At 39.3% G+C, this 12004-nt stretch overlaps 1 protein-coding gene across 1 annotated transcript; it reads left to right on the forward strand.

Annotated features, from left to right (window-relative positions):
- Nucleotides 1-655: 655 nt before the first annotated feature.
- LOC144638291 (calmodulin-alpha-like) lies at nt 656-9147 on the forward strand. Its single transcript, XM_078497518.1, has 5 exons — nt 656-733; nt 3162-3189; nt 4197-4340; nt 7167-7403; nt 8458-9147. Exons 1-5 carry the CDS (start codon nt 731-733, stop codon nt 8688-8690), a joined length of 645 nt encoding a protein of 214 aa, XP_078353644.1. The 5' UTR covers nt 656-730; the 3' UTR covers nt 8691-9147.
- The last annotated feature ends 2857 nt before the right edge of the window (nt 9148-12004 follow it).

The following is a 12004-nucleotide window of genomic DNA, read 5'->3' on the forward strand; positions in this document are numbered from 1 at the left end:
CACATAGCCCCTTTAATGCCAACGTTGAAATCATGGACAGCTGCGTTTAGCTGAAAACGTTTTTTTTTCTTGCAAATACTTTTTTAGGAATGAAAAATTTGTAAATAAACTGTCGTTTTAGACGCAAAATTACTCAGCTAATGCGATCGTGTATAAATCACGTTTTTAGGAAGGGAAAGATTATTGTGTAATATATAAACATTTTTGCCGAGTATGTTATCCCCGACGCCTTTTTCATGAGATTAAAAAGATTTCGCAAAAATGCAAAAACGGCTTGTTAAAAATTTCGTGAGTTGTTTTCACCGCATGTTATTAATTATTCAGCTAATATTTATTTTTTCAAGGAAACTTTTTGCGAATCTTTGATGATTGTACACGAAATTTTGCGAACGGAACTTCCTCGCGAAAATGGAAGGCGTTGGTATGCTGCGTTGAAAAGGGAAAGTGTTAAAAAACAGCTTGAAATAAATGTTTCTGCTTGCATGCCCGTGGAAATTTTCAATTATGCACGAAACAATGCGAGTCGCCGTATTTTAATTGGCTTTTTTCCAATTTCCGAACGATATCACACAGCTGGTCACCATAGCAACGACAGTGAAACAGTAGGTGTCCGACCAGCCCCTTAATAAATTCAAGAATTGGAATACATCACAGTTTTTGTAAAGCCATCGCGTTGCATTGATGTCATTGATTTCTTAATGAGATGTCAACCAGGAGGATCTAGTTCGAAATGGTAGGTAAATCGAAAACTTGTCTGTTTAAACAAGTACTGGGACTTCAGAAAACTTCTGTTCACAGCTAAATGCCTTTGCGATCTCATCTGGTTAACAATCAACATAGAACGCTACAGATTAGAATAACCTTGATCTCGCCAAAGGAAGTTACAATAGCTACTTGAGTCACGCAGTTAAAAGCGGGGTATAACAATTGACGACGTTTTAGTTTTGTTTGATCTTGGAATTGCGACATTAGAACATAACACTTGTACAAAACGCAAAGGAAAAATATTTAGAAGGAAAATTTCCGTGTGCGTTTAAATTCATGATCAATCGAGCCTTTTGTCGGGTTTTAGCGAACATTTTTTGTAAACCTAGCTTTTTATGAATTTGCGTGAGCATAGCCTTATCATTTATGACTTTTACGACTGTTTTTCTGTACGTTCGTTTAATATTGTTAAGTAGGTTAATTTTAAAAATGCAGTTGGCGATTTAAACTGTCTGCAATCCGCGGAAAATACTCCTGATATATTATTATCTAAAATTTGTGGTTTGTATAAACGAAATGTATGTAATTTACCGAGTAAAGAGAAGCAATAATTATAGGTAATTTACATGCATAGGATCTTCGGTAATTTGTCTGAGTTTAAACGACATAAATATTTATTATACAAAATTAAAATGTACCTTGTGCATAAATAATAACAAATATATTTTCTCCTTTTTCCATTTTGAAACTAAAATTCGAATTGCGCTTAGTCTTTTAAGATGAAAAAACCCATAAATCGGCGTGAAAACACTAAGTTGCAAAATAAAAATAATTGTCATTAAATTGTGGTAATAATTTCGGGATGATATTTACGGTTGCAAGTGAAAACCGGAACAAGATCTTCAGTAGCGTTTGGTAAAAACACCTATCATTGAAAGATCAATAAAATTTTTAATCTTTAGACACCATCTCGATAAAAAAAAGACCTTACCTTTTAAAACCGAGCTTCGCGTCGGCATTAATAATTAACGTTGCCATTAGAAAGGTTTCTATAATAAGCGTATTTAACGTGCGATCTTTTCGTCGCTGGGAATTTAAATGGTTTGATAAAACCCAGTTTAAAGCGACTAGTGTTGCCAGACGTTTTTAAGTGGCAAGTTTAAAAGCTACTTTAAAAACATTTTTGTCACGTATGGATGTCGACCAAAACCACTAATTCTTATAGCATAAGTGATTGTCAATTATTAGCTGTCATTTTGCCGGGTTGCTATAAGCAACCAAAACCCTCTGACATGAATGTATTAAATGGTCACGTTCTCTTTGGTGCTAAAAAGGGATGGAAAGTGTCCATGTGGGGGTGGGGTGGGGGAGTAAAGGAAGTATAACTTAAAGACTTCCACTTCCTTTGAATTTATGTGCCGAACAGAATGTACCCTAAAGGGACAGGGCATTTATATTTTTTCAAAAAAGGTGAGGGAGGGGTGGGGCGATAAATTTTCGTTGACAGCCTTTTTAACTCTTCCCCAGTTCAAACCGTTTTTCACTTGAACATTTTATTTTATGCTAATTTCATTTGCAAACAATTTTTTTAACTTTTTAAACTCTGCATGAAAACATGGTCTGTCCTAAATAACGATTCGCTTTACACCAAATTTGTGTATATTAGTATTCAACTTGTCCACAAAATATGCCATTTCGAAGTACTAAATTCTAAATTGACTGGACTAAACAGGGAGAGAAGCTATATCGTAGCCTGGGAATAAATAAGGAATTTCTTTTGTTTTATTGATTCTGAAAGATAACAAAAATAGTCTCGGATGTCCACTAAAAATTTTAGACAATCACAAAAATTCAAAATTTAACGTGTTTCCAATGCAGCTTCTTCTAGCTTACGTTCGTCAACAAGACGATTTCCATAAAGATAATTAGATTTTTTGACTTTTTAACTTTTTAGATTGTTAGCTTAATTTTACCTTTCCTCTTTTTTATTATTCCATTGTTTCTTATTTGTGTGCTTCCTGTAAAGTAGCTTTTAGCTAAGTGGAGTGCCACGTTAAATAAAGTTCTTATCTTACCTTATTGTTACTTATTTTCGCGGGGCTTAATTTTCGCGATTTTCGCGATTTTCAAAAAATCGCGAAATTAAATACCCGCGAAAATTAATTCTAAACGATTTCCATTGTATTTTTTATGCTAATCACGTATTCTGGGCCAAATCGCGAAAATTAAGTCTCGCGAAAGATTCCTGTTCCATTTTCGCGAAATTAAGTGCCCGCGAAAATAAGTAACAATAAGGTATCTTATACTTTAAGAATGACAAATATAGCAGATAGTATTATACGGACAAGAAAGAATCTTACAAATCAAGATGACAGTGCTTTACAATTTCAATGTATTAATATTTTATTTGTTCTTTCTATTGTACGTCAATTTCTTTTCCCCCGCACAATTCACAGGACTTGTTGACCCGGGAACAAATTGGAGGTAGGTTAACGAAATAACATTGATTAAATTGAATACATTCATAGTACATTACTTTTAAAAACCAGTAGTTATTTAGTTCTTGTTGCCTTTGCTTTAACCTGAATAAACACATGTTTGCTCAGGTAACCTTCGTTTAAGATCAAAGAGGTTTACACGCCTTTGCCGTCGATTAAATACTAGTTATGCAACGCTTTCGAGTTTAATACTTAACAATTATTCGCCTCAGGCTCTAAATCTTACATGGGGGCAAGCTTCGCGGCTTGCAAAGGACCGACAGGAATGGAGGCGACTTGTTGATGCCCTTACGCCTCTGGGCGTTTAAGTGATGATGATAGAAAATACGCTTTCTAGTTCTCGTCGAGAACAAGATCGCAGCGCACGATGGGAAGGTTGGGTTGAATACCGTCGATATACGATAGCTTTCCTGTATTCTGATTGGTTGTATTTTTTATGGCATGGTATAAAATATGACACAAATGTGCTGTCACATGTTGGTAAGAAACCAAAGGAAACATATCTGGCAGACTCCTGACCCACTACTTGAATAACGCAGTTGACTAATCAGAACTCGATAAAAAAATAAAATAAAAAAAAACTTGCAACTGTTTTCCAAGCCGGGAAAACATTGAGCGCTATCCATTTGTACGGCGAAACTAGTTGTTATGGTGAAAAATGAAATGGAACGGTCCTTCTCAAACTCGTTAATAATTCATCAAGTTAAAACAAAGAAAATCATAACCGTGAAGGAGGTTTGGATGCCCGGTCTTAATAAGCATAGATTTTTACGATTTTATTTCTCCATTTACTCTGTAGTTTTTGTTTCGATTGAGAAGATATATCAAACACTTGAGAAGTGTTTCATCGGCAATCCAGACACCTCGAATTTCGCCAAAAATGCTTCGCTGCGCGTCGTATTTTTGACTCTCTTCTCGGTGTTTTGATATCGCGATGAAACACTGTCGCTCGTGTTTGATATATTACTTACCAATGATTTTTCACATTGATAGAGTACCGCGAAGCCTTCAGATGCTTCGATTTGAACGAAAACGGGACATTATCCACCAAGGAACTTAAATATGCCATGCGCATGCTCGGTTCAAACCCGACGGACTCACAAGTGCAGGAGCTAGTGAATGCAAAGGATTTTGATGGTAAGATATGCGCATGTGCACTAGTGTGAGTTTGTGTGGTTTGTAGTGGCGCAGGCAATATTTGAATAGGAGATTTAAGGGGACAGTGACACCGTGATTTTGTGCTACTTACAAATGCAGTAGAGCAGTTTTCAATTGAGTGTCGTAAAACAAAAACCAAAGTAATTACTCTGGCCAATCACAAAGGACATAGGCAATCCAGTGAACCAATCAAAACTCGAAGCAAATACATGTAGCTGGCACGAAGCGCGGGAAAACGTGCGCGAGCGAGTCACGATTGGTTTTGGTTTTATAATCTCGTACCCAGATCTTCTTCAACACTACCGGGGTAAGTAGACATCTGGGACGAGATTAGGTTTTACTCCTGATTGGCTGAGAAAGTGGCGCGAGATTTTTTAGCCAATCACTAAGCGTAGTAATGCAAAACCAAAGCAAACGCGATTTACTTTCGACACTCAAGTGAAAACCGCTCTATGTTGTTAATCACCGAGTGCACCCTTGAGATTCCAGCAAGTTAAGTGGCGATGTCTTAAAGCGGACCACGCATTTTGGGGGAGGAAGTTTTCCTCACTTTGCCAGTGAACTATCTTGGTTTATAAGTAAATGTAACGGATTAGTTTTTGAAATACGTAAAATGTTTTTTTCAGAGCCTATAACAGCAAGGCGACAGGTAAATTTTGATGGTCGCACAACGAAACTGCACAAGTTGACGAGCCGCACACAAACCGTCGACCGCAGCAGAAAACTATTATAATCCCATGAAAGGGGTCCAAAATCATGTTCTATTTTTTAAATTCAGTGAATTCCAACACCGCCAGATGCTTATAACATGCCAATTACCCTGACTTTGCTGCCTTATTCCAGTCAGACAGACCAACACGCAAGGACGCCACCTGCACTCACCTCAACCAGCGCAGAAGAGGGGAAGCAGCAGAAAAAGAGCCAATGTGTAAAGAAACCGAGCCAGGCGCGGCACCCCACCGCCTGACCCACCCCGGAAAGAGAGAAACGAGCGGGGGCGAGAGACAGCAGGCCGCGACAAAAAGCGGAGTGCGAAGAAAAGTGGCGCGAAGGTCCAGCGCACAGGAAGGATGGGAGAGGAAGGAGTTAGTCGGATCGGGGTGAGAAGTGGAGAGGGGGGGGGGGGGCCCCCCAGAAAATAAAAATAAATACTCCCGAAGTATTTCCATTAACGATGTAGGGTGATGACAACAATATAAACAGCCAAAAACTAAAACAAACAGAAACGGAATGTGAAAAAATGTCTAAAAAATGTCACATTCGAATCGTACGATTGGAGAGCGGGAATGATTTTCAAGCCTCTAGATTTATTTTGGGAGGGCTGCCCCCCCCCCTAGCGGTCGCGCCTCCAGCGCGCGGCCGTTTGCACCCCGGCGTATCTTCTAGTGTCGTACAATTAGGTAATTATATTGCGCACTAAGACTAATAAAAGAAAAATGTAAAATAAATTAAATAATAAAGAGTTTTCTAAACCCCTCCGTATGCTGAAAGGGGGAGATAAGATAATTAGGGGTGTAATCCCAAAAAATTAGCGAGCACAAAAAGTGGAAAAAAACCGAGATTTGCCCCCCCCCATCCCCGCGCCTATAAAATTAACAGTTAGATCAGTAGATAAGTAAAATAGTCGATTTATTAGAGAGGAGGAGGGGCAGAGAAGTAATTAGGTGGGAGGAGGAGGGTACCTTAGGGGAGAGGGTAAAGAAATTGAAAAAAAAAGATTTAATAGGGAAAAAATTTTTAAATAAGGGGATCTATTAGGAGAGTGTGAGAAAAGGAGGGGGAAGAGAAAAAAGAAGAGGGGGGAGGAAGGGAAAGGAGGGAGTAAAGTAGTGCTGAGGAAGTGAGTATAGGTGGGAGAGAGGGGAGTAAGAAGAGAGGTTAAAAGCGATGAAGAAAATATCCTAGCCAGGTATTTGGGGGTGTGAGTGTGAGTTTTTCGTTTAGGACATAAAATTAGCTTTTAGTCGCTTGTGGTGAAAATTTTACTTTCAAATATGGCTTTAACAAGATGTTATGGCAAGTTTGAAGGAAAACTTCCTTCCGACCCAATGCGATGGTCCGCTTTAAAGGACATCGCCACTTAAAACAGAAAAATAAGGAGAATTCTCGTGATATACTGCCCCTTCATGTCTTCAAGGTGGCTCGTTATGGTTAACAGCGCTTGTATCAGATGATGCTTCATGCTGATCGCAAGCAAACGAGTGCCCCACTTTGGTGAACAATTGATGATCACGTTTGACATAACAGATAACCATAGCAACAGCACAACCTGTTAAAAACCTTAATTTTACAACTCAAACACGAGCTAAGTGACCCCATTTTCCCAATTCTTGAATTATAATTAACAACTTCTTGAACGTTCATTCCTAACTTCTTGAAAGTTAAAAAGAATTAAGAGCCACCTTAAATCTTCCAAACTTAAAGCATCTCTAAAGAGCTACTTCCCTTCAGTGTGGAACTTTCGCCTTGAATCTCAGATCGACGTCTCTCACAGGACGGAACACGAGACGTCGGTTTTGATCGAAAGAGAATTTCAGTTGAATATATTTGTATGGTTAGGGGGGGGGTCAGTGGCCTAATGGTTTGTGCACTGGACTCCGGATCGAGGAGTCTGGGTTCGAGCCCTAATGCTAGGGGTAACCCTGCGAAGGACAAGCATCCCATCCAGGGAGGAGTAGAAATACTCCTAGTCGCTTCATGCTACGGAAACCGGGATAAGCTCCGGCCTGATGGGCCACTTGGCTCGAACGCAGACTTTATCTTACCTTTTATTTACGTCTTCTTTCTATTTATTCCATTAATCAGGTGATGGCACAATTAATTTTGAGGAATTTGTGAATATGATTGAGGAACACAATAGTGCGGAGGAAGATGACAATTTGTTCATGATATTTAATGTCTTTGACCCTGAACGTAACGGTTTTATCGAAGGACAACACATTAAAAAGGCATTGCTAAGTTTGACCGATGTTCCCATCGAGGAAGTGGATGAAATTATAGAGAAAGCAAGAATCACAGATGAAAGGAAGATTAGTTTGGAAGGTAAGAATCATCATCGTCAACTTTACGATTATGGTGTCTAAACTCTTCAGTAAAATTCTGAAAATAGCCCCCCCCCCCCCCCCCTAAAAAATTATCCCAAATCTCAGACGCAAAAATCTTGGCGCTTATTAAATTTTGGGGCCTTGAGAGTGGGCGTTTAATCGAAGCTGGGCGCTTATTAAATTTTCACCATTTTCAGCAAGTAGTAAGTTTATGTTGCAACAAAATAGAAAAAAATAATAACAAAAAGTGAAGATGTACCAAAGCAGAAATTTATCTGTTCATTGACAGTTTCTGTAAAGTACTTAGAAAACTCGGGGAGGTCTCATAGTTGTATTTAGTCGGCTTTAATCTCATTTTCGCTAAGATTTATTAGCGAACTCTCTGGTGCAGCCTCCTCTTGTGCGCTTTAGGTTTTTGAGGGTGCGCTCATTCGAGGTTGGGCGCTTAATCGAATAAATAAGGTAGTTATAACCTTTAAATAAGGTAAGGTAGGTAGTCTTTATTTAACGAGGGAGCACAAAAAGATACACAACAAACCAGGGCCCCAATAATTTTACAATAAAATATAAAAATACTCAGAAAATACGAATTTAAAACAGGAAAACTAAAACTATGAAATATACGAATAAAAATACAAGAAATACGAGATAAAATTTAAAAAGGTAAAAAGAGTAAAAGTGTAAAAATACAGAATAAAATGATTTAAAAACTGCTGTTCTTTAAAATCCCCCAAGAGAGTCCTAAAAGCTATTTGACAATTTCGCAAGAAAGGATAGTCCCACAAGAGCACGAAAAGTTCCCACCCAAACGGATGAACATGGATGTATCGTGAGAGTCCGCTAGTAAGCTTAAGTAAATGAAGATCTGATCATTTTTTCTGATTACATTTACGTTGTTAGACAATGCCCAGAGACCTGAAATGATTGGTTAACGACTGAAGGTTTCATATCATTGATTGTGTTTAGAGAGTTTTGCCACGTGGTATTCTTGAATGCACCAAATTTTCAGCTACAACATCCCATGATCTTTTTCGCTTTGATTTCTTTCTTAGAGTTCTCCTTGCTTCTTGTACCACTGATCTACAGATCAGAAGGTGGGTTTAGTCAGCATGGTGACAGAAGAAGCTGGAGAAGAAGCAAAAATTTGGAAGCAAGTTCAGACACACGAGTCACCAACAGTCCTCTTAAAGAACTCCTTCACCCGGACGATTGTACAAAACGGACTACGGAAAATTTACCAGAAACGTCTTCTCTGACGTCGTTAGAAAACACCACCTACCTTTAATTACCACCATTAGACCTCATGTGGGAGATTATAAGCTTCTGACCTCAGGACATTACGTGCTTCGAATTACAGAGGCCTCGAAGCATTTTGAAACGTGGAGGTGCTTATTACTTTTCGCCTCCTAGAGGGGCAGGGGCGCGTTTCCCTACTTTATTTTACAAAAATGTCTTGGTGAAAACAGTGCCCGGTTTGTCTGTAATCGATTTGTGACATTGCATAACAAGACAGTTCAGACGATCCTGCTTCCTGGTACTTTTTGTGAAAATCTTTTTTCTTCGGAGGCCATGAAATGTACGCTCTGAAGCCGCCGATGTCACACGGTAATGTCAAATATAATCATAACAGATTGCGGACCTCTCTTAGAAGCGTTTTCGGGAAAGGACCGAAGTTTCGTTGACAGTCATACAAAGTCATACACCGCCAAGCGCGATCCTGATTAAACGATTTGTACAAAGATCACGAGACTGAATATTTATTTTTTGCTGTGCAAGCGATACTTTAAGCACTGAAATATGGGTGGGCTGAGCCTCCCTCCTCCGCCCCCACCCCCCCCAATTTTGTTTGTGGACTACTGCCCCCCTGCTCCGCCGCCAATGAATTTGTACTAAAATTAAGTTAGCCCAGTGCCATTTTTGACTGGAAAAAATAGCGTTTTGAGCGTTTAACTTGTCCAGATAGTACGAGCCCCCTCATTGGTCAAAATTGCCTCCCATGGCTTGCAATGTTTACAGTACGTTTTGCGGCTTTGTGGGAACTCTTATGACATTATTCTCAGAGAAGTATTTCGTTCAATTGTCAACTTCTTCTTCTCATATTCTACTCTAAAACTTGGCCGTGTTTTCGTCAAAAGCTTGCTTCGCGTGTCAATAGCGTAAATCGTTGGTGTTTCAATTTTTCCACTGAAGAAGGGGCAGTAATCCCGAAACGTACAGAGAACAATTTCTTCCATCCAGCGCATTATTTGCAATTTAAAATTATTGTTTAACCCTACGTAAACCGTTTCAAGTCGGGTAATTTGCAAGAAATATGAAACGCATCGTTTTGTGATATATTCATTTATACCATGCCAAAGAAAATACAGCCAATCAGAATACAGGAAAGCCGTTGTATATTCGATGGTATTCAACCCAACCTTCCCATCGTGCGCTGCGATCTTATTCTCGATGAAATTTAGTAAGCGTATTTTCTATGGCATGGTATAAAATAGTTACACAACACTTTCTCGTGGTATACTATGGAATATCCCACTTGTCACTTGTATTTTCTTCGCATACACACTCGCCTAAAGGCTCGTGTGTATACCGAGAAAATACAAGTGACTCGTGGGATATTCCATAGTATACCACTCGAAAGCGTTGCATAACTAGTATATATTAGCCTGTTGCAAGCTCATAGATTGTGATAACTATGTAAGATAACCGCAAAGCACGCGCAAAGCAGGCACAAAGTCGAAAGAAAAAAGGAGAAGGGACAGGGGAAAGATCGTTCATTTGCTGTGCCCGGTCCTCTCCTCTGTTTCACTCATTCTGTTAGCTTGCAACAAGCCACCATAAAGTATATAGAAATTATTATTATACATATATAAAATATAACGATACCTTTTTGATGGTGTCTGAATTTTGTAATAGCTAAAACCAACCAAGATGGCTGTAATGGTTCTAGAGTTTTGCAGTGTTCAGGTTTAATTTCTGTTATTTTATCTTAAGTCAATTTCCACGTTGCCTTTTGTCTGTTTAAAAACGAGCCTTGGTGCAAAACGCTTTATACGAAAATGAATTTTAATTAATTGTTCATTTCAAAAGAATTTTTAAAAAACTCGTTTTTATACAGAACGTTTTGAATCGGGCGTCGTTTTGAGATGGAGGCCAAAAGAAACCTAGTGGTGGTTTATTTTTTAAAGAGCTTTTGACTCGTCTCCAGTTATCTCTCATTACTTGTAAGCGGTCGCGGGAGACTTGCACGGGTACTCAGCGAAGGAGACGACATTCTCGTCCCCATAGCCCTTTCGTTTCACTTAGCCGGCTTGGCACGAGAAAACGGAGGGCTCTGGGGACAGGATTTTTAAATTAATTAATTTTTTTGGTTGGCTGTTTGGAACAAAGAATTCCTAAACGGAAGTCGAAAACCAAACGACTCTCTCATACATTCTTTTGAAACGTCATGACTGCATACATGAAGACCGGAAGTCCTAGAATCTAGGACTGGAAATTCTGTGTCCCCAGAGTCCTTCGTTTCCTCGTGCCAAGGCCCAGCCGGCAAAGGGAAACGAAAGGGCTATGGGGACGAAAATGAGGAAACGACGCATCCCATGCGCGCTTCCCTCGTTACTGTTTAAAGTAAAGGCAAGTAGTAGAGGACTGGGAACGTGCCAGAAAGAAATTCTATTGTTAATCAAAGTCTCTTCGAGATATCGACGTTTTTGCATGAAGTACGAGTCGAAGGTTTATCCTGTGCATTGTTCTTCGAACTTATCATTACAGTTTCTTTGTAGTTTAGTTTAACAATTTCCTATCTTCGCGGAGGAAATGCAGCCATATAATTTTGTCAAAAATGGCTCGTCCGCGCCGGGTATTTATACACATATTCCTTAACATTACACAAATAAACAGTGCAAATTTCACCGAGATCTGACAATTCTATACTTTAAAATTGCAAGAACCTTTCGGGGCAGTCGATTACGGCAGCGAAATTAGCAAATGAAAAAGCAAAATATGCGTTTGACGCTTTGTTTTTGTCATTTTGTGATGCCATATCTGAATTGTTATAGGGAGACCGCTGTTCAATGTGTTCAAGGCCGTAGCGTAACGATAGCCTGCGTGGCCGGCGTTCAAAGGGGAAGGAGAAGGGGAGTTCGAGCGCGAAGTGCGAGGTGCCCCTCTCCTTCCCCTTTGAACGCCGGCCACGCAGGCTAGCGTAACGATTGCTCCACAAAAAAGCACAAAAAATACAGATATTTCCGACTACTGTCGGAGAAAACTGGCTCAAAAATGGCTTGTCCGCGCCGGGTATTTATACACATATTCCTTAACATTACACAAATAAACAGTGCAAATTTCACCGAGATCTGACAATTCTATACTTTAAAATTGCAAGGACCTTTCAAGGCAGTCGATTACGGCAGCGAAATGAGCAAATGAAACAGCAAAATATAATTGCAGCGTAAACAAATCGTTACACTCAAGCTGCGTTTTGTCTAGGCTCTGCGAGGGTCGGATATCAAGACCCAGGATTAAACAAAAGCCATATATACAGTGAATGCTTTCGAATTATATTTGAAGATGAAATAAGAAAGAATTTTGCTGTCTTTGACTGAA

The sequence above is a fragment of the Oculina patagonica genome, chromosome 14 (genome assembly GCF_052425735.1).
Source record: "Oculina patagonica isolate OP01 chromosome 14, crgOcupat, whole genome shotgun sequence".
Classification (NCBI taxonomy): Eukaryota; Metazoa; Cnidaria; class Anthozoa; order Scleractinia; family Oculinidae; genus Oculina; species Oculina patagonica.

Coding starts and splice junctions, on each gene's coding strand:
- LOC144638291 (XM_078497518.1), top strand. Junction 4,341..7,166: donor GAATGCAAAGGATTTTGATG/GTAAGATATGCG, acceptor TCCATTAATCAG/GTGATGGCACAATTAATTTT. Junction 7,404..8,457: donor AAGGAAGATTAGTTTGGAAG/GTAAGAATCATC, acceptor TTTCTTTCTTAG/AGTTCTCCTTGCTTCTTGTA.